Here is a 24,012-nt window from a genome sequence, read left to right on the forward strand (position 1 = left end):
CCGCCTAAACCGGGCCAGAATTATCTGTGCCTGCACGCTGCCAGAGACTCACCCCGGTAACTCCGCCAGGGGCTCCATAACTTCTCCCTCTTTTTGGGGCAGCCTCTACTTTGGCATATCACTTCCTCTGCCCGCTGACACCAGTCTAGGTCAGCCCTCCACTCTGTTACTGACTGGGGAGAAGGGGCCCCCCACCGCCTGGCTGTATTGTGCTTTGCCACACCCGCCGTCAATGCCAGCCAAAGTCTATTATGTTTACGCCAGTACACCTGTAATCTTAATTTTGCAAGCTATTTCTGAAAAGACAGTTGTGAGTCATTGCATGGTGCAGTTGATATTAAAATGGATAAAGATGCTGTTTTATTTTGCAACTTTTTGCACCATTTTATCCAAAATACTTAGTGGTTACACACTAGAACAGCACCATAAAATGTAACCTCTTATGGGAAGATCCTAAAGCATGAGCATGCAGTCTATTCTGTGCCATGACATTCTCATTTAAGTTTTATATTTGGTCATTCTTGGTGCATACAATATTATGTTGTCTGCAACTGTCCTTTGTTATACAAGTTTGGTTTCTAACTTTTGCATAATTCAAAGATAGTGCAGAGTAATTGACTAGCATTGAAGTGCTGATCATTAATGTCTTACACTTTAAAGAACTGCATACTGGCCAAGGGGATAAATGGAAGAATTTGCTTTAAAGAGCACCACATTATTGATGGAGCATCTTCATCCAGTTTTCAATTTTGAAATCTATTTGTTCAAAATGGATGTTTGACAGACTTTCTACTTGGTGCCAATGTCTAAAAATAAAATTTTGTTTTGGAGATATCCAAAGAAGGGCAGGGGTTTCTTTACTTGCATTTTGTAGTATTTAATCTTTTGGATGCTAGAAAAGGATTAGTGCTATCAGAACCATGAAGAGATTGCATATGGTGGTAAACTCACAGTCTTGTACCACTCATTGGAGCAGGGTTCTCCAACCTTTTGTGTAATAAGAGCTTATTATGTTCAATAAAAATGACTGTGAGCTACTTACATTATTAGTGTTGTGATAGTGACCACATCAGACACGTTGTTGCCACCATATGCAAGATTACTTTCAGTGACCCCCCCGTCCCCCCCCTCCTCAGTGCATCAGACATGGTTACAGCAGTAATGTCGAAAAGGTTTTGGCAATTTGAAATGCCTCTGCATGGGTAGGATATAATGAGCTGCAATGCCCCTGGCACGAAAGTAAAAGTAATAATAAATCTCCTGATGTGCCATTCTAAAATCAACTTGAAATATATTTTAGAAATCCAGCATTTTTCCTCCAAATATCAGCTTATGAGTTTTGAAAATACACATTTGTGTCTTGAATACACAACTTCAGCATACATAATTTCAACCAAGCAAAAGGTTCTAATGTAGGCTGGGCTGCTCACAGGAGCGCTACTTACAGGTAGCAGCTAGAGAGCTACCAGTGCCTCACGAGCTACTCATTGGTGAAGCCTGCATTTCAGGAATGCGATACATTTTAGTGCAACTGTTTCATACTAAGCTGTTGCAACGGGAGTTGCTTACAAGACGTTAGTCTTTAACAAAGTTTGCAAATGATCGCCAGTGGATAACTATACATCTATGGTGTTTCACTCTTAGTTATAAGTAAGTATTGCACAGTCTCCACTAAGACCATTTAAATCGCACCATGTGCCTAATTATTGGTAGCTGGGTCATTGTAAGAAAACTAAAGACAATTGCAACAGTTTTAGTAATGTCAGACACTGAAGTTGATTTGAAAATGTCCCAGGAATAACATCTATTTTCTTTACATCTTTTAATATTCTCTTCGGTGGTTCAGTTGAGGACATTTGCTTTTTATGCTCTTTGTTGCCATGGCTAATCTACTTTGTTTGTGAAATTCATCACAGATCGTGTTTTGGCTGCACAAACCACAATAAATGCATGTTAATGCCGTGACCACGTAATCCTTGGTTGGCACAGAACAGTTTTGATTTTCTTCATGTTTATGTTATAATGCAGTTAACATAAATTACCGTGGTGCATTATGTACCTATCTGAATTGATTTGTGTCTGAGTACCAAAAATAAAAGTAAGCACTTAGCAATTTTGGTGGCTGCTCAGTACTGACAGGAGACTGCTTGACAACGGAGAAACAGCGGCCCTCATCCTCCTAGACCTCTCCGCGGCATTCGACACGGTCTGCCACCGCACCCTAGTGCAACGCCTCAGGAACGTCGGAATCCAGGAGAAGGCACTGGAATGGATCATCTCCTTCCTCGCTGGAAGAACACAGAGAGTCCGCCTACCCCCGTTCAGGTCAGAGGCCACCAAAGTCATCTGCGGCGTTCCTCAAGGCTCCTCGCTCAGCCCCACCCTCTTCAATGTCTACATGAGCCCCCTTGCGGCCATCGCACGCCAACACAACCTCAACATCATCTCCTACGCCGACGACACACAGCTGATCCTCTCCCTGACCAATGACCCTGCCACCGCCAGAGCCGACCTACACGAAGGGATGAAACACGTAGCCGAATGGATGATGACTAGCCGCCTGAAAATGAACTCAGACAAGACGGAAGTTCTCATCCTGGGCTCCTCGCCCTCCGCCTGGGACGACTCCTGGTGGCCACCCGCCCTGGGCTCCGCACCCAAACCAACAGACCACGCACGCAACCTGGGCTTCATCCTGGACTCCTCCCTCTCCATGACCAGACAAGTCAACGCCGTCTCCTCGTCTTGTTTCAACATCCTGCGCATGCTACGTAAGATCTTCCGGTGGATCCCCACCAAGACCAGGAAGACGGTCACCCAGGCCCTCGTCACCAGCCGTCTGGACTACGGCAACGCCCTCTACGCCGGAACCACCGCCAAGCTCCAGAAGAGACTCCAGCGAATCCAGAACGCCTCAGCAAGACTCATCCTCGACATCCCCAGACGAAGCCACATCTCCAGACACCTGAGAGACCTGCACTGGCTCCCGGTCAACAAGAGAATCACCTTCCGCCTCCTCACCCACGCACACAAAGCCCTGCACAACCAAGGCCCGAGTTACCTCAACAGCCGCCTCAACTTCTACGCTCCCACACGCCACCTTCGATCGACCAGCCACGCCCTCGCCGCCGTCCCCCGCATCCGAAGAGCCACAACAGGAGGAAGATCCTTCTCCCACCTTGCCGCCAAGACTTGGAACTCCCTCCCGACCCACCTCCGCCTGACCCAAGACCACCTCGCCTTCAGGAAGCAGCTCAAGACCTGGCTGTTCAAGCAGTAGCGGACCCCCCCCCTCCCCAAGTGCCTTGAGACCCTCCGGGTGAGTAGTGCGCTATACAAATGCTATGATTGATTGATTGATTGATTGATTGAGACGGGCATTACCTTCATAGAGTGATTTCAGTGCAGAGGCATTTGATGGCCAAGGATATGCTTCTTGTTCTGTATATCCTTGTGGACATGATGTTGGACAGGTTGGTCTTAACTATGCTCTTTTAGACTGATTCTTCAATGTACACAATCTTAAAGCATGAAACACCCCTTTATGTCGACTTGAACTTTAAATAAATACATTTACATATCTAAGATTGTAAACATATTAAAGTAGAGTATTTGGATATGTTCATGGCTGTTTATACATTTCAAGCGTAGCTTTAAAGCAACTGCACAACTAACAGGAAAGGGCAGATGAGGCGTGTTTACAAGGAAGCCGAGCAAGTGAAGTCAGGTGAGGCAAACTTAGAGTTGGGAGAGTCTATTTTACTGGCATAAGCAGGTTGTTGTAGTTATTTTAGAAGGAAGCTTGTTAAAGAGAAGAGTTTGCACTTTTTTTCCAGAATGGGAAAAATGAGGCTGTTGTCATCAACATATAGATAGGGAGATATTTGCTAATGTAACTAACTATAGAAGATTTGTAGTTTAGGGACTCTAGTATAAGCATAATAAAGTCTGCAAGAGGAGTTGGTTATAAGTGCAAGGCTCTGAGAGTCTATACTTATTGACAACTGCACATGACTCAAATTATAGTAGTAGCCTCTAGCTACTTTGATAAACCGTTGTTCTTATTTGCATGTATGCCCTTGGAGGTAGCCGTATGGCCTACAAATGTTACATTGTTAATTATTATTGTTACCCCACCCCCACAATTGTCATTTCACTCTTTACTTCCTTCATGTCAACGAACGAAGGGATGAGAGGTCTATAATTTGCCTAGTCCTCCCTAATTTTATACCTCTACTCACAAAAAAGAGAAAGTATATACTTTGCACCACTCTTATTTCTTCCGTAGAAGTCGCTGAGTGGAAAAACCCTAAGGGTTTTTAATACTTGCCTCACCCACTAGATAGTGGCATTCTTCATCATAGGGCCGCTGACGCACTCTGATGCAGACCTACATACAGGGTGGAGCGCAAATCTTTTTTCATTGTGCTTGGGATCCACTTTCCAGAAAAGTAATAAGTTAGAACTATATGACAAGGGCCCAACTGGGTGTGGCCCGTAGGCCGTCGAGGCAAGTTGAAGGACCCTGCAAGCAACATTTTCCTTGGTTCGGGATGCAAGAGTGACTACGCGATCAAGACAATACCATTGATTTTGGGGATCTACTGGCAAAGCGAAGGGAGCCCAAAACGATCTTGAACCGGAGAGTGAGACAGTACATCTATAATTTAACAATGGAGTTGATGCCCATGCGCTTTATCGCCAAAAGAAAGAGTCACACAGCCTCTTGACTAAAAAACACTTTGAACGAAAACAACTTATGATCATCCGAGCCCAACGCTAGTTGGCGGACTTATGCTAAGCATGTGAATCTACAGCACTACATCCCAAGAAGAGATGCTTACAGGATAAGTAACATAATCTTTCTTCATCTCTTGAATGGATACCACAGCAGTGCTCCCTAAAAGGTGAATGGTACAGGGAGTGAACTTCATTCAGGAAACAGCTCTCCTTGCAAATTTGTTTGTCGAGACCGTAATGCCTGATGAAGGTGTGAATGGAAGCCCATGTCACAGCCTGAAAAATGTCCAACACGGAATACCTCACACCAATGTCATAGTGGTAGCTTGGTGCTGGTGGAATGAGCTTGAAGGCCCTCAGGAGACTCTTTTTAGCCAGAGCGTGGTGCGTTATAATTCACAGGATGAACCACCTGAATGCAGACTGTCTTTCCCTTTTTTGCACCACAAAGCCAATAAACATCTGATCATCTAGGCCCCTGACATTCTGTGTGTCTAATTAGAGACCAGCATCGATGTAATGAAGGAAAGGTTCATTTTCCCACCTCCTTTTGTCAAGCTCCTCTCACCTACCATCTTGAAGTACCTGAAAAAGCATCAGAATCCAATTTGAACAAGGCATCCATCCCTCAACACTACTGATGTTGGGGAATAGGCTGAACTTCATTCAGAGTTGGAGTCTGCCCCTTGGTGACCTCATATTGAGGCATAGGCCTAATACGGGCCAATGTTGGCTCCTGATCGGCAATCAGTGTCTGGTTTGGATTCAGGCTAAGTACCGCTGTACTTGGTACATGTGCCAGAGGGTCAGAACTGACAAGTCCTCTAACTCAGGAGTGGAGGTGTGGGCCAGCACTGGTAGAGGACCAGACAGAAGCCCAGTGGGGTCAGTTGATCACTATGCGGGCCCCCCTAGCAGAATCCTTCGCTCAGTGGGCCCCAATAGTGCTCTAGCGTGAGACACCATCCCACAAACCTGCAGCATGGCCTCCCTGAAAGCGTCTGTCTACTACGAGGTTGAAGAAGTTGGTGTGGGTAACTCTGGACACAGTGGCACTAGCTTTGGGATAGGCTTGGAGTTGGACTATGCAAGTGAAGTTGAGTCTTTTGAGTGCTGACTGTGCAAGTTCGCCCAAGAACGAAAATAACAGGATGGTGACAAGTTCTTCTTAGACGTCTTGAATTTGCGAAGATACTGGTTTCTCAACTTTTTCTTCGACTTACATGAGGATAGCAACATAAAGTAGGACCAGGAGTGGGCCCGGGCCCGTGAATTATAGCAGGTCCACTACTTGGAATACGACCTGCTCCATTTCTTGTGTTTGCCAAAATGCTTCTGTTGTGCCTGTGTTCTTTTGGCGAGACATTCCCCTAGCACAGTCAGCTGTCACCATTGAATAGTTGGGAGTGGAGCTCTAGATCTGTGTCGAAAGTTACAGAAAGGAAGGAACTGATGTCTGCGTGCAGGGGGTGGTTTATACAGCTCTGTATTGTCACTATCTGGGACAGCGTGAGGTCACAGCGGAACCCATGGCACCAACTATAGGCTTCAAGAGATTTTACTTGAAAGGCTTCAGATGCAAGCTTGTGCCTGCGGGCATTCAGAACGTAGGAATCTGCGGTTAGAAGTATCCACCAGAAAGAATACTTTTTCTAAATCACTGCTTTGCAGCGAAGACACTTGTGGTGTAGTAATAATAACATACTTTATTAATGATTTACTAATTCCGAATTGTGTATAGGGTATCTATACACAATTTGGAATAATGAAGTGAATAAGATTTACTTAATATAATGTATTTAACGCATGAACATTATAGTCTGCAATGAAATACATTTTACAGCTACTATTTTTAGGTTTTAAAAATCAGGATAAAGTAGGCGGATACTCATTTTAATTTAATCAGTATTTATTCCACAATAATCAGCCCTCAATAGCGAATCGAATTCACAATACCTTTCCCCTCTTGCTTCCCCTCATATTAAATGCCTTGATATCTTTGGTGGTGATTTTTTGTTTGGAAGACTATAGCAGGTTACAATATGGTTTCCCTAGGTCAAGGCTCAATAGGGTTCTGAACTTTGTTGCTGGACTCCGTTTGACCGTAGGTGAGGTGAAGACTTGATTACTGCCCTCCAGTCTTTTCACTGGATAGATCACAATTCATAATGTCACAATTCTCAGAAATTACCATCAAAACACTTTGTCATGTACCACGTAGAGGAAAGAGGCTCAGTGGCATTCAGGACCTTACACTATGTAATGCTGCCCCCGCCCATTTGAAACTTTAGGATGATTTCTTAGATTTTCAGAGAGCCTGAAGGCTCTTCCTTCTAGTCTACGGCCGGAAAACTTCTGTAAAATCTGATACCTTGGCCACCAATTCGTAATATTTTTCACATCCATTCTACTCCTCAGAACTAGTCCTCATCCTGGCCCATTAGCTTGACCTGCACCGTCAAGGTACCATTCCAACTTGCATAGAAGGTTTGAATTAAAGTGTGTGGCCCCGTACACTATCACTGTCTGATGCATTACATTGACTCCGATCCACACAATGTTCTTTTCTTTTTCTCTTGGTACTCCTTCCCCTCAGCATGTTGGGACATTAGTAAACCAGTTTGCAGAGTCGCTCAAAATCTACATATGTGAACCATCTCATTTTTTTTCTTTAAACTTAAATTGTAAAGTATAATAGAAAGTACAGCTAACAAAAAAAAAGGTACCTGTAATTGTAGTCGATGCTTATTGTATGGCTGCTATGACTTTATTTTGTCGGATTATGTGCAAGTTATTTTGTTGTTCAGTATGAAGGAAATGTATTTTCATAAACATGAGATGATGGTGTTCTGTTCTCATCTGTTAATAAGATCCTCTTGTATCTTCAGGTAAATTCCAGCTGTCTCCAACAGTGAACATGCCCCAGGATGACACGGTCATAATTGAAGATGACAGACTGCCTGTTCTCCCTCCTCATCTTTCTGACCAGTCATCCTCAAGCTCCCATGATGATGTGGGATTTATACCAGACGCTTCAGGAGCGTGGCCAAAAGCCGCAATTACAGATTCAACAGAATGGTAAGAGATGGTCTTCTGGGACAGCATTCATTACAATAAGAGTTCTAGTTGAAAATAGTGTGTTGGCCCTTAGAGTGATTTCCATAATTGTTTAAGCTTTTATGTATTTGCTTAGACCGCACATTTTCTCAAAGTAATCTCCTACCACTGGCTCAGTTTTTAAATACAGTTTTTTGTTAAAGAAACTATAGTGCTTGAGAACCTCAGAGGATAGTTGAGCTAAGATTCTTGCATTTACCAAAAAAGGTTCTAATTGTAAGAAATAGTTTGCTTCCAAATATATATTTTGTCCATCAAGAGAGTTAAGTGATTTCTGTTACACCCATGTTCTGCGGTGTGAAGTATTGTCTTAAAGTACCAGCAATATTGTATGTCAATGATTGGTGTTATAATTCGTTTTGTCATTCTACAGCTTAGTTTTCAATGCCACACTGTCTTGAAAAGTTAAATATTAAGAAAAACCATTCTTATTGGAAAATGTAATTTAAATCCAGTTTCAGACTGTCCAAGATGCTTTAGGGTTTAAGTGGTGGTACTTTAATGACAGCTCTTGGATGGCCCATGTATATGAGAGCGTGACACTGAACATTTTGGCTTCATCGGGTATTAGTCGCGTCTTAGTTGTGCAGTAAGTGTGAAACACACAATTGGTGCTATTGTAAGAGTCAGTGCTTTTTTCATCTGCAATACTGATTGTAAGGTGTGAACACTTTTTACGGTTGTCCTGATGATGGTCCAGTTCACCTTTGGAGCAGAAGAAGATCAAAACATTGACAATCTGTAATGAAGTATGAAATCATAAGACATGTATACTTCAGGATTCAGATTTATTGGTCACAGCTGTAGCAGTCCCCAGTAACTGTGAAATATAGAATCCCCAATAACAGGAGACACATGAAACATTCTAGATTCCAATGACAGAGAGTAATGATGTAATGCATCAAGATCACCACAACATCTCCCTTCTTTACACAAAGATAAGTAACTTAAACAGAAATAATGCATCAAGATCACCACACAATCGTAATAAAAAGTGTGCTGTTAAGAATAACATTGTTGCTATGAACATATTTACTATTTGCAAACTGTAAACTAGCTATTGCTACCCAGTATTTGTTGTATAATTTAATGCCACTGGAATAGATGTTCAACTTTATCTATGCTAGATGGTGGTTGGTCATTAATGCCACCCAATGCTTGAACACTTGCGTATGTATCAGCTGCCATTATTAAGAAAGTGCATCCATCAAATGATTTTTTCTTACAAACCAGAAGCCCCATGATCTATTTTATAGAAATATTCTCTTTCAATAATTTGCTTTCAGAGATGAATTTTCCCTCTGCCATAAGTCTGAGTAGCACTAAATCTAATTAAATGATCACCTTAGGGAATCAACCATGAATCATCTGTATGTGTACCCAGATTCCTATAGGGTTAATGGGTTCCCCCATATCAGCTGACGAGTCTAAACATTACAATACCTGTATTTTTATAACTTAGATGCATATATGCATGTATATATTATTATACATTTTTCCATTGCACATGTTCACAATTTCATACTCAAGAAGTTCAACTGATTTGTTCAGAATCACCTGATTCTTTAGGTAAATTGACGAAGGTGGGGTTAGAACCCAGATTTATAGCTTCCAAAGTCAAACATAGTCACAAAACAGCGTCTTTGCTAGTCTTTTTGTACATGGGCGTAGTTGACTCGTTCTACAACTGCTTCAGTTACAGAAAGGGCATAGTCCTTACCAATTTTCTCATTAGTAGAGCTAGGAACTTTTGCGCTATTTTCTTTTTTTTGTTTTTTTACTTTTTCTTTTTGTACTGGGCGATCATCACAAGGGACATGACTTCAGAGCCAGAAAGAAGGACGTTTGCTTCTCTGAGTAGTACCAAGCACATTGGTCATAGTTTACTACAACTTGCAGCCGCCATACACATGGAGCGTGTGAGGTAATATGAATTGTTGTGAGAAATGGGTTTCCCATGGTGTGACTAGCCAGTTCTTGCTGTATTGCAGACTGTACATAGTTTTCTTCATATGGAAAAAACAATTGCAAATACGTACTGACCTCTGAACAAAATATATTTGTGTTTTTCCCATTGTGACCTTGAAAATACATTACGTTGTAAGCACAGTCGACCTTGTGTTTGGATTTTTTTTAATAACTGAAGCGAGCATAATATGTTGGCATTTGAACCTTAAACCACAGTAGTAAATTGATCTACATATTTTAAGACGAAGCCATCAGTATGCCAATTAAAAGATAAAGATACTATTCTCCAAATTACCAAGAATGTGAAATTAGAAGTCTTGTAATTTTAGCACTGTGCCCAGCTGCTAGTCAAAAGACCCTACATGATATGCAATGTGCTCGAATTATCCTAAGGCACCTTATTGCACTCTTAAATTAGGTAGTGTCTATTATATTTTTTTTACTTCGAATGCCTTTATAGATTGCAAAATAATATTGTGGGATGACGACTGATTCTTTAAAGAATGTAACCGCCTGGCGACCCCTAGCTATTATTAAAATTCCTCTTTTTAATCCTCCCCTCTTGGCCCCTTTGTTTTCGTAATATTTCCATCAGGGATTACAGAGATAATGTCAGGCTGGAGTAGCATTAATTTGCCGCCATGATTCGGAACAGCTGTCCCTCTTGTTTGGATAACCCTCCGTTTGTACTCCGAGTGGTATCCTTTCTGCCTGCGAGCCAGCCCGGACAGGGCGCCTCCATCTTACATATCCGACGTATCCATTAGCAACAGGAAATTAAATGGACGGCGAGGTACTGCCTCTGTTTAGTAAAGGACAGGAGTGCATTACACTTTAGTCCAAAGCAAAACATATCGGTATTCTGTCCGATAGTTCATGCTCTTAAGATGTTAAAAATGTTCTATAATGGGCAGGGATTCGAAGGGCTTTTACCACAGAGGAAAATTGCTGCATTGAATCCAAAAAGCCGGCTTTCATGCTCCTGGGTAGCGGGGGAGCCCACGAACAAAGATGGAGTGCATCGCTAATTGTAAGCACCTTTCCACCTGCCTGGTAGGTCTGGGCGGGAAGAGAGCGGGAGTCACATTCACTTCGATAATGCACTTAGGCATGAGATGTTACGTGGTCTGAGTGCCAGTCTCATACCCTGATGTCCAACTAAAAGCCAACAGCTGAGCTTCTGCACAGCGAGACAACCCAATCAGCCACAGGTGGAAGGATTATTCCACAGCGCGTTTAATGAAGATGAATTCTCTTGGTTCTGCTGGGCTATGCAGATTCATGCAATATTTACCATCCGCAGCAGCGCTAGCGGCGGTTCCTTTGGCACCTTCCAAGCCGTTTAAATCTGCAAGTGTAGCTGACAAGTGCAAATCACAATGAAAGTGGGCGCTGTCCTTTAATTCAGGTCTTGTGGATGGAAGCATCAGCCACAGCCCATAGCTGGCTTCTTGGATTCAGCATCAGTTGGCTGATGCTAATCATCATTTGAAGCCTTCAGAACTTGTTGTCTTGAGAGTATTGAGGTGATCTTGAACTTTTGTTATTTCACATTTTTCTTGGCACTGTAACTAATTTGTCAGACCAGGGGTAAACGGCTGCTCTGTGTGTCATACCACGCCGGAGCGTGGGACTAGGTGGAAAGGCCACGTTACTGCCTTAATGAGATAATTGTCACACAACGCAGGTCCCACGGGAACAGCCTTGGGGCACTTTAGCCCACCAGTGAGGGGTAGACCTACGACCCAGGAACTCTTCCTGCTGGAGTCGGCAACCACACAGGTTGTATCCTTCACACGCCCCAGCCACCTTGCGGGGCTTACCACTAAGTTTATGAGCACACCCTAGGTCCTGAAGAATTGCCAATAGGGCATGAAACATGTCGACCTTTTCACAGATGAGGGTTGAACGGGACCAATCCTTCTTAACCGCTTACGTCCCAATACCCCTCTTGTTTTAAACAAGGTGGTGAACTACACGAATAAAACGAATGGAGTAGACTACACCAACCTTTTTTATTTACACATTTTCCTCACGCTCACTACTTCTCACCCTAGGGACCCTCACACCCACTCACTCAACGGCCAGGAACAAAAGATCTCCACAAGAGTGTAGCACCGAGTGCTACCCGTCAGGCATTGCAGCGCCGGCTTGACGTTGGAGCAGGAAGCCGATGATGACACGAGACGACTAGCTGGTGATATGACAACAGCCGTTATACCAGCCTGTTGTGTGAGGCATCCCTAGTTCCGAAAAGGGATACCCTTCCCTGTTTCACTTTGGTACACTAACTCCCTTGTACCCCACGGAGAGAGGAAGATAGTTCACTTCACTACGGTATTACCATTCCCCAGGGGAACTGTGTGCATCTTTTTGCTATATCATCTTTTTGCTATATAGACCAGGGGTAATTGCAAGGCTTCATGGATAGAATAGAGACTGCCGCCTTTGCACACCCAAACATCCCATATAACAGTTACTCACTCCCTCCCTACCTACCTGAGGTCAATGGAGTAGACAGTTTGCCACACAGAAAATCGGAATACACACAAGTTAAAATTGATATCTACAGTGTAGTGATGTGCGCTATGTCTTGGGGAAGGTAACACTGTACTATATTCAGATATATATGCGAGGAAGGGGACAGCACTGTCTAAAACATTCAAATTCAAGTAGGATGCAAGTCCGTCTTTGGTTATCGTGTCCTACAATTTTAGGGGCCATGTCGCCAGAGAGTTCCCTGATTGTTTTATCAAGTTACTGACCAGATTTGCAGTGAGCATCAATTGATAGATCAGTTCTGCTTTACCCCAGGTTCTCGGTTTTGAGCTTAGAATTTTCGCGGCTGGATCCAGTGGGATGGGGTCCCCGTTATCTTCTAACTGCTGCTGGGACCTCTTTTCAGAAAATCTGCTTGTCCAGGCACCACCACCAGACATGATTCACTTTCCCATCTCTTGAACAGGGCCATGAGCATTCTCCAGAGGTTTAGGTAAACATTGCCTCTAAATGGTCGTCGCACCAACAGGAGAGGACACGCTGAAGAGACAATAGAAGATTTTCACGCTTTATTACAGCGCCAACATCATCTAGACTGAAACTCATAACTAAGAAGAATCCCTTGAACTATCGTGATCTATTTTTGTATAAAGAGCGCCCTCTTGTGCATTTAGTCTCGTGCCTCTCCTGTGAATACTATTTATTGAAAAAAATCCAGATCTTGCGGACATATTATTACCATACGGTTAGCTGCTTACTTCACCCTTCTCAGGGGTCCCGGACGGGATCCCTGTAAGTTTTTATTTCACTAATTCCTCAAGGTTCCACTTGTTTTCTTCACCAAGCAGCGCCAGCCCCTCCCAGGTGTCCCACTATTGACCAGTCCTGAGGAGACCCGACATCCCAATACGGGTCGAAACGTCGTCGAGAACCATAAAGAGGCAGACTGTGCACAATAGTGTCTTATACTCTCCAACTATTGTATATGTACCATTTACACTTAATTAGGTCACCCTTTTGAAACCCAATGTAAACTAGAAACCTTCTGTTTCCTACACACTTTTACTTCTCACTTTAGTAGTATAGGTTCTTCTTTACTCACTTGGGACACACTGTTACATTGTTATTATGTGTATGTATTCAATGTTGTAGATACTGTGAACAATTTATTTATGTATATTTACATAAAAGATGCAAATTGAAAACCATATTCTCTACGTGTGTATGCAGCTTGCTTCTTGTGCATCCCTCATACCACCCAAACATTGCCATTGTGTCTGATTCATATCACAAGAAATATATATTTAGCCACAGGAGCCGTTGTTGTTTTCCTAAGTCTAAATGGTCTAATGCCAGGTGCCACCCAGTTATCGCCTTTACGGCTGCCTTACTGTGTTGAATAGCTATACTGCCCTTCGCTGTATCTCCCCAAAGGTACACTTAGTCTTTCCCGGACTCTCCCTCACAAAAGTCTTGTCCACCCATGCCATATGCGTCCAAGTGGGCTCTATAATAGTGACAGTAAGTGTTTTATATCTAACAGGGACCACTCCAGTTGTCCCTCAAACTGTGGTCATCCTGTTTTCTAAGGACGTCTTCTGCCCTGCGGCAGTGTTTCTGACCAGATGTATAGTCGGTGCTACAGTTGTTAATATATAAAATGTCCATATTCAGCCACCCTGAGCTGATGTTTGAATTCCTCATTTTGATTCCATTCCCTCCTATGTTATCCTCTCTAGTACAGTACTTACTGTCATTCGAGAATGTGAGAGCCGGCCAGCCACTTGAATGTAACTTTGGGGTAAAATTAGTCAACAGAGATAGTAATGAAGCCAAGAACCTCTTAAGTTCTGCTGCATACCAGACATCCAGCAGCATACTAGCTATCAGACTATAACACAGATTGACCAGTCTACGCCTCTTTGTTACCCATATCCCACCCCATAGGGCTGTCTCCACGATCGCCTGATCAGTGTGAGCCAAGGGTTTATTTCTCTCCATTTCTGTCCATTTACCTAAATTAAACCGGTTTTTTTATCCCAAAAAAAGTTCTGCTAGTCACATTGGTTAAAGTGAAAAACTGCATATTTTTTGCACAGAAACAGAGCGCTTTCGTGAAAGACAAAAAGACTAAAACGTTAGCATGTAATTTTATTTAAGTAAAAACGCATTGAATTGCTGCAAAAATGTTTAGGCTTTCTAAGCACTGTGTAATTTATTAATTTGAGGCGCAGTTCCTTGGCCGTACCTGTCCTGGATCGCCTGCACTGACCAATAAGTCCTGCTCAGCCTTATTATCACATGAGCCTAGACATTAATGGCTGTTTCTTAACATCATTATGCAGACTTTGCCTCAGGTTCTTACTTGCGGGTGAGCAGTTAACAGCTGTTAATACCCTGGTACAGAAGGCAATAATAAAGTTGTATTATTTACCTCCCCAAACCTATTGGAAGCAGAAAAGCAAACATGTCCACTAATAATGTACGTGGCTGTTAAACCTTGAAAGCAACACATGAATGGCTGCTTTCTTTTTAGTACACTTTTTTTAAAATATCGGAGTGACAACATTTTGAAAGTGGCAGATGTTCCTTTGATGAGCCTTAGATTTGATCTGCCTAAAATTATGCTTTTTAATGTGATATGTGCTCTGACGTTTTCATGTGTTTGATTTTGTGTTCTGGAGTTGGCAGAGTGCCAAATATTGGTATGACAGATGGGCACTTTTGATGCAAGATAAATGTATCGAGTGCCTTTATGCCAGCACAAAATAATACAGAACTCTGTTGTTTTTTTGTCAATTTATTTTTGGTTCCTGTCTGTATAAGTTGTTAAGAATTCGATTACCCTTCATGAGGATGCGACACCTCTTGGTTTGTTTCCTCAACCTGGCAGTGTTCACCTTGAAATGTATCTTTGGTTGAGAGCAATGTTCCAAACAAATTCATATCCTTTTAAAATCTCACGAATATCGTGCATGCTGTTGATTAATGGCTGTTCATTCTTCCCTCCCAGCACTCTCAGTCCAGATGCTGATCCAACGCTTGCCTTCCAGCGAGAGGGATTTGGGCGCCAAAGTATGTCCGAGAAACGCACCAAACAATTTACGGATGCGACTCAGATGGAGTTCGTAAAAACTCGAAAATCTAAAAGCATGGATTTAGGTAGTAATGGCCATTTCCTTTTCATTGTTGCCAGAATATTATTTTAATTTCTCTAGAAGTTCCAATAGTAATGGTGTACACTTTGCCTAAGTGCATCTATTTACCAGCAAGGTTTACGTAATTGTCAATGATGGCGATCAGGCATATTCAAAACATACCTATGTGTGTGTGTATATATATATATATATATATATATATATATATATATATATATATATATATATGTGTGTGTGTGTATATGTAATATACCATATTTATAGTATAAAAATATTTTTAACATATATAGAAATGATTACACACGTCCATGTACATACAAAAAGCAGGCGCTATAAAGCTTGTGGCTCAGGTCTTTGCAGATTTCATACTGTTGCTTCCACTATCTTAGAACTATGCATTCTTGTATTGTTGCAACTCCTAATGGTTTGTCGTTACTGTGGCCTCATGATAACCACTTGCGTAGAGATTTTATATTAAGTAACAGACTCAAAATTGCAGCCAGATGTACACGTTTAATATAATGCATAGTTTGAAATGGTGAAGGTAGAAATCCATTATGTGTACTGGCACAGGGGATGCCGCAGGTAAAGGCGGATAAGAATGTTAGTATGTTACCGCCTTTAAAATATAAATTATTGGTGGATCCTGCATATGCATTGTATCATTCTCAAGGAAGTTGTACTCTGTGCAACATGGGAAACTTTGTCCTGTTCCTAGACTTCCCGCTTCACATCATTATGCAAATCTCAGAAAAATATATTTTTCTGGTGATATTCTTTTGTCTTTCATATTTCGAGGCACTGAAAAACAGACTAATACCCAGAGCTAAGTACTATGTAATATTTAAATGTTGTATTTGTTGTTATACCAACAGTGATAAAAATTATGATGAGTAATTTTTTTTGTAACTTATAACTTATATAATTGCGCAAAGCTGTAATTTAATATACGTCAGGCCAGTGGCATGCTTTTGTGGCAGCACCAGGATAGCAATAACCTGTTAACAAATTAATTTTGGGATGACTTCAAAATATTTGCTCAGCAAAACTTCATGATCCTAGAAACATGTTTGCTAATGGACCATGACACATTATAAAAAAATTAATGAATTACATTATTAGCAAACTTTATTTAATTGTAATTTTGGGACAGATATTTTTAAATAGCTCCATTATTCAGAATTTGTGAACTGAAGAATTGATACCTGCAATCCATCTGCAGACTGTGCACTAAGTACTTACTTTTTTTAAGTAGCACTTATTGACATTCCCATGCCAATCCTTTAGCCCGCTCTCTCGTCTGTGCTAAGGAGATTCACCAGATTACGTGTTTGCTTTTTACTGGAATTTGATAATATGGAGACATTCTTAAGGGTACGCCTCCTCCTCCAAACATCAACCAAAGGGTGAAGAGAGGGGTGATAAAGTGGCAAAGCATGTCCCCCTTCAAGAATAGAATAATACGATCCTAGTGGCAGAACAATCAAGCATTGTTATATGGCATCTTTTTGGGCTTCTTTATTGGTAAAAAGTTATTTTAAAAAAAGGACGCTGAACTTTGACCCTCACAAAGTGCCATACTCCGTCATAGTCTATTTCTCACAGGGAGAATGCCTATGTAGGGTTCACCATGAGCGCTCAGTTAAATTCGGTGATATGAGTAACCTTCATACTCGCGTGAAGAACAGGAAGGTAACTACCAAGTGGTGAAATTGTTCCCTTTAAAAGAGAGGGGGTCAACTGTAACAATTCTGACGTGGTAAGTTAAATGATGCATTTACTACATCTCTCTATCACAAGGTTAACATAGTGGGCTAGTTGGACACAATGCCTAATTTGCACTCAACATATTTCTGCTCTAATCTGAGCCTAACGAGGTCAAGGGCATTTATCAGGACCTGACCCCAGTGTCAATGTCAACCTGTTTAAGGAGAGTTTTCAGCTGCTTACATTGGTATTTTCTGGCACAAGATAGCTTGTCACTGGACCATCAAGAAATTGAGGGCAGAGACTGCCAGGGTGGGTTTAGCTACTCCTCGGACAATGTCTGCTGCACTCTGGAAACTTCAGCTCACCGACGCAAAGTTCCCTGATGAAACGACCATAGCTAAATAAAGCTTAATCATTTGTCCATCCCAAAACAAAACAAGGGTGTTTGGACAGTGGAAAGGTGAGTGTACAGGGTGTTTGCTGTAAAAGATAAAAACTACATCTACAGAGGAGGGACATTGACACAGAAGGGAGAAATAGGGCAGATAGTAGAGAGAATTGCAGTAAAGGAAGCCAGCTAAATAGCCGTTACCTGCCTGGCCTGTTTGCATGTACAACCAGCACATTACAGAAGGGCAGTCCATTCATAGATCAGAAAGACAATATACATTTAGTAAGCGAGTTATGGAAATGATAGTTTAGGCGAGTGTTGAGGCGAGCTGTGGCAATGTAGGCACATTCCATGCTTACAGAGGACAAGAGTTTTTGTGGATACATGATTTCATACATTGTGCAAGTGGATAGTCAATGGACAAGGTAAGAGGTCTGGTGGGGGGCAATCTAGGCTCTATAGCATTGCCTTTTTTGGGGGGAGAGCAGCTTGTGCTCAATGCAAGAAAACCTAGTCTCCATTTCAAAGCAAGATTACTAAATTAGATACTCTGTTGGTACGCTGAAGCTAATGGGCATTTCTGCGCTCCGCACCACCTCGGATAGGCTCTGCCGCAGTTTGGCCGCGGTTCCCGGTTTGCTCAGCGCCCAGCTGAACTTCCTGGTCTCCATAGGGGTGGCGTGAGACATGCGGGCACGGCTGGTAAAGAGACTCCAGTCCGGGGGTGTTAGAACAACCCTGCTAGCATTAGAGTGCTAGGCGTCGCAATGGGGATGCTCCGGTCTAGCACTCTCAACGGCTGTATCACTGATCCCAAGTTAAAAAAAGCTGCTTGGCACTCACCTTCATGCGCAGGGAGGAAATCCCACACCAAAGGCCCGTACAATCCAATGATCAGACTTCTAAACACACACTGCAACAAAACCTCACAACACATGCATTGACAATTATCAAGACGAAAGCCCAAGGAAAATAAACAAGACAAGCCCAGCTTCAAAAGTGGTGCGCGAAAGTGAAAGCAGTGCGTTTGCACATTTATTTGCAATTAACGCGAGACGCAGCGGGGGAGGGGTGGAGGAGCGTTGAGTAAGCAATGAAGTGAGAGGAAAGCCAAATGGCGCCTTATCGGACGCTGAAAGCTGACGGTTGCGCGCGTAACTGCAAGCGCTAGGCCAGCCAAAGCTTGTGGTAGCACTTTAAAAAGCCACTAACTAAATGTCTCGCAGAACAGCGCATGCGCTGGCTCAGCGAGACCTAAAAAAGGGACTATAGTATTTTTAGCCATTCGATAAATAGAAAAAAAATTCCAAAACAAAAAATAATGTAAACAGTTTAAATTATCTTCTCCTGAATTAATTGATGTTCCAGGAAGTGTACTTCATAAATATTTGTGTTCTCAAAAATTTTAGAATGCAAGCTGGCATCATGTAAAATATAATTTATATGATGAACTTTAATAGGAGTGCGCTGTGGTATTCTGTTCCTTGCTGGTTGGTACAATATAAGTAGGCAGAGCATTGACGTTCCTTTAATAATCCTCACGCATCCTTAACCTTCTACTTGCACCCCTCCCCCTATCTTTCTTGATGGGAAAGGTGGGAATAAGTTAAGAGAGATTCCAAATTGTGCAGTTAGATATTTACTGAGTTTAGGAGATACATTTATTAAAAACTCAATATTTCGAATTTCCCGTGTGCTATCGAAATAAATTCTGAAGGATATGTGATGGGTACAGCAACCTAGCAGTTTGAAATTATCTGTCTTTTTCACCCCATTTATCTATAAATAATGTGTATGGAACACTAACTCTTATAAATATAGTCCAATGACAACATCGATTTTCTCAGCATGCCCACATTTTTATTGTTCTGTCGCCAAATGTGCACAGGACAATACTGACTCTAAATAGTTCTGTATAAATTATCATTACCCCTTTTTTAAATTTGTGTTTTTCAATCTCATATGTGTTTTATCAAGTCTTAATTTCGTTTTTTGGATGCTGTGGAGAGTTTACGCCTGCGTGCTGTATAGAGCGTTTTGGCTCAAAAAAGATCTGCATGTTTACAAACCAAATGAATATGAAGTGATTAAAAATGCGTGCCTTTAAATTGATTTCTTGCTTTAAAAATAGATCCCGCTCCTAAACTGTACCCGTATAAGGCATGCTTACACTGGCTCTGGAATTCCTGTCGCACTTTCCACATCTTAGTAGTTTTAGTGCCTATAATGACCGAGTCATAAGGCCCCCTGGCCCCACCAGGCTCGTGCCGCGTCCCTTCCATTTCATGATGGATTGAAAATCCAGTTTAACACACAATCGCGGTTCAGGTAAAATAGCAACATCTGTTTTCTGTCAGTGGACAAAGGCGTGCCTCCTTGACCTTTGTACCGGGATGTTATAGATCTTGACATTGGTCAAAGTAATGCACTTATTTCCGTGAGACAAGGATGAAGTGCCATTTACGGACATTCCTTGCAAACTGCACATAGGCCTTGCTGACTTTCCCCCCTCCAGGCCAGTAACTTCTATCTACAGTAAAGTCAGTAGTCCAACCGTATTTCTCCATTTTGCTATTGCCGAGTGGCCACACTGGAGCATGTGCAACACAGAAAATTACCGCAGTATTAACTGCAGTTCCCATTCAGTGTCAAAATAGCTAGGGGCAGCTTTAGGGCAGTGCGACTGATGCAGCGGCACTGGGCGCTGACCTGCGGAGGGGGGTGCTGACCTCAGGGAGGGGGGGCGCGCTGTGTTTAGCAATCACTTATGATTGGAGAGATGAGGGGCACTTTTGCCTGGTGGTAGTGAGAGAATCCGAAGACGTGGTCATGGCGTGTGTATGTAGCCAAAAATAGTTGTCGCACCGGGCGCCACTGGCGCTAAAGCTGACCCTGAGAATTGCTAAACATTTCCGGCAGTTTTCACACAAGGATTTCTTCAATAAGTGAAAAGCAGTGTTCTCTTGATCGAGTTCACCATCACTAGTTTATGCGCTTGCTCCATTCATCCACTCAGTCTACTGTATTTTCTAGGGAGAAACAGAGGTCGCATTGTGCCCTAAATTGCAGCTCTTTTTTTTTTTTAAACTAAACTTACGTTTAAATGCATATAGATATTATAAAGTGCATGGCTCAGGTTCTGTTAAACGAAGATGTCTAAATATTACAACCCGACGAAGGACCCATTTTCAAAACCACAAATACTACCCTGGATCTCGAGATGGCGAACACCGCCTCGTCTACTGCTCTCCACCCACTTTGCAGTTTGGGTTTGCCAAGGAACCAGCTACTTAAGGACCGACATTGAGACATTCTTTGCACACATTTGTGACCTAGATTTAGGCAATGCTGTTCAAATTCTCTTAAGACTTTTGAATTTTGGAAACGTATGTTCTTGCTCATTTCATGGTGGAGAGGAACTGGTGAGTGATTATTAAAACGTTTGAATTTTAAGAGCTCCATTGAAGACAATGAAGTGGATCAGGGCCAATTACGGGTGGTCTCGATCTTCTACTTCAACATTGCAGTATTTGTCTTTCTCCCTGTTTAATTTTGAACATTCTACTTTCTGCGGGTAAAATGTTATAACCACATTATAGACCTCTACCTCAGGCTTCAACATTTCTTGAAGAACTGTCCCTCTTTTTTGGCCAGAGCCGGAAGCTAGAGATGGAAACTTACGCCTGTAGCTCAGGTACATGGCCTTTAATGAGCGGTATATCCCTGAGATATCGTTTTATCCAGAACTCCTGTGAGAGTATGTGATCATGCCAGGAATCAAGAAGCAGTCAGGTTTTAGATCTGAAGTTACTACTTATACCTGACCATACCCTGGTCTCAACCTGTGGGTCCCAACATTTTCAACCAGGCCAGTTATGTGAAAAATTGACCGCCCAAAACCTGGATTGAAATTGCAGTCTGTGTAAAGTGCATAGTCCCTGATGTTGCAGTACATATTTGGCAGAATACTGTAGGTCTTTCGCCACCGGAGTGGTGTACTTTTCTTAGTTGCTGCTAATAAGATGCTATGGATAATTTGGAATGTTAAAGGGGATCCCACGTGCAAGCTGGTCAATATTTTCTTCATCCCTTAACGATTAATGCCAATTATTTCCAGATAGTAAGATCTTTGTTTATGTAATTTTCCTTCTTTCTTTAATTTATTGCGTGCTTTTGCTACAGCACTGTAGATCTAAATTATCATCCCAGCAAGGGTGTACATTCATGTGTATATCAGGAGTCCGAATACAGTGAGTCAATAGTGAGAGGCTCCAAAAGTGGTTGTAGATGGGACAAACTTAACAAAAGTAGTGTGGGCTGTCTGGTATCGCACTAGTGTTTTATTCTTATGATATAAAGACTATAACGCTCAACTTTTAGTAACCCCACTGCTGAGGTGCCGCACTCAATTTCAACATTAGTACAACAACTGAATTGTGTGCATTAAATGTTGCACAAGTATCGCTGTTTTTGAGCTATGAAAAGTTCCAAGTGTTACAACATCCATAGATCGTCAATACAATCAGTTTAATTGAATTCAGTTCATCAGGAGTCTTGTATTTGTATTCAAATCCAACTTTGATTCTTTTATCAAGCAAAAGTCACTCAGCTCAGCCAATGCGTTTCATTCCTTGGGGATTTATTCAGGGTTAGACAGCCCATGAGTCAATTATCCCAGCGTGATACTAGCTGTTCTCCCATGTCCAGTATCTTCAGAGAAAAAGTCCTAAATCTGGGTGGTATAGTACCCCCTATTTCGTCTTCGTTGCTCGTAGCACAGCACCCAAACACGGGAAATTCCTGATTTAGTATTTCGTATACCAACACTGGGAGGTGTTGATGCCACCTTATACCTCTTTCATCCACCACCAGAGACACCCTCTACCACTTAATCTCACTTTTGCAGTTATTTTTCATCCCAGCTTTCTAGCTATGTCACTGTGTTTCAGTTTTTCTCTTCATCCTTCTTTCCCCCTTTTGCGATGTTGTCTTGCTCTGGGTGAATTTGTGATAATGGTCTCTAAGAATGAGTACCGGCGGCCCCACATGTAAGCACCAGCTCAAATTAAGTGCTGACCCTACTGGTGAAACTGTATAACTAGGTAAACCAGTCCTTTTTTTTTTATCAGCAAGTAGATATATAAAATTCACGTCCACCACCTCTTCTCGTGGCACTCTTTAAGGGCAAAGTGGCTTGCATTGCAATCCACACATTTTAAACAGTCTGACTACTGACCAAGTGCATCTTGACATTAAGTAGAAGGTAATGTTTCTCAATTAGCAATAACTTTTTGCACACATTCTGCAGCTTCAGTTTCGAATACAGACTGTTCAGTGGACAGCCATGGTAGTGGGGAGGTTGAAGTTGTTTACCTCTTCCTACGATGTCATCTGATGGGGAAGAGTACTTACTGCCACTTAGCATGCCTTGCGATTTGATGAAATGACACCCCTAAGTTTTCTCCAGTGTGTTCTTTGTTGTTGTCTCCCAGGTCTGTGTGGTTCATACTAGAGTTCATTAAAAAAAGATTAAGTAAATAGTTTTGGCGTGTCCTTTCTGCCCCTTCCATTAAGCACACCCGGAAGACCGTATACCAAAACCTGCAGTGTTCCAAAAGCTGATGATGAATTGTTTAGAAGTTTTGATATTCACAGTTATTCAGCACTGCACTTAATGTGCCTGGCAGAAGACAACATTTTTTAGGAAGGCAGTAACGACAGGGTTGGTCATTGACTGATTATTAGTGGTATATCTTCTTGTTTACCTGTCAAGTCGCAAAAATCAGCCTGGTCCCATTTAATCGTTTTAAGCCTGAATGGGTGACATTTATTTTGTAGTTTTTTTTGCCATTTACTCTCTGTGTTCTTCTTAATTTGTACACCTTTTTTTTTTTATTTGCTTTGTTTAAACTTGTTTATCCTCAGAGTTACCTTTCTTCTCTTCCCAGTACTCATTTATTCATAGCTAAGTGTCTTGGAGTAGACTTGTCCACTTCCATTTGTTCTGCCAGGCTTTAGCGCTCCGACAGCTGCCGGAGTCATGTTTATTCATGAGGACTGCAGTCCCAGATGCATTTGCATAGTCATACTCGTGTAGGTCCAGAGCGGGGCTGAAGAGTTGTCACATATCCACAATAGATCCCTGTTCAGATGCCAGTTTTCGGCATGAGAGTATCCAAGCCCATCCTGTGACTTGCAGCTCCTGCTTTGATCACTCCCCTGCCTGCTGCACCATACCTTTGTCGCTCTACCTCCCCAGCAGGATCCATATTGAATTCAGTATCCGACTCGAACGATAGTACTAAGCCCCAGCAGCATGTGGCGGGAGGTCTATCCAGGAACAGAGATGGCTTGGAAATATCTCTCCTCTGATCATGGAGGGGTCATGAGAAGCCGGCCATATGCTGAGAGGCTTTAATAACAATAACA

General features: G+C 42.2%; 1 protein-coding gene across 7 annotated transcripts in view; it reads left to right on the top strand.

Annotated features, from left to right (window-relative positions):
* Window positions 1–24,012, top strand: part of PARD3 (par-3 family cell polarity regulator) — a 1,362,300-nt gene that overhangs the window by 744,072 nt on the left and 594,216 nt on the right. For all 7 annotated transcript variants that reach the window (XM_078663327.1, XM_078663329.1, XM_078663332.1 and 4 more), the window contains exons 16-17: window positions 7,629–7,818; window positions 15,338–15,486. In XM_078663327.1, coding sequence (XP_078519453.1) covers window positions 7,629–7,818; window positions 15,338–15,486 — 339 coding nt within the window. The remainder of the gene's footprint in view (window positions 1–7,628; window positions 7,819–15,337; window positions 15,487–24,012) is intronic.

The sequence above is a fragment of the Lissotriton helveticus genome, chromosome 10, assembly GCF_964261635.1.
Source record: "Lissotriton helveticus chromosome 10, aLisHel1.1, whole genome shotgun sequence".
Classification (NCBI taxonomy): domain Eukaryota; kingdom Metazoa; phylum Chordata; class Amphibia; order Caudata; family Salamandridae; genus Lissotriton; species Lissotriton helveticus.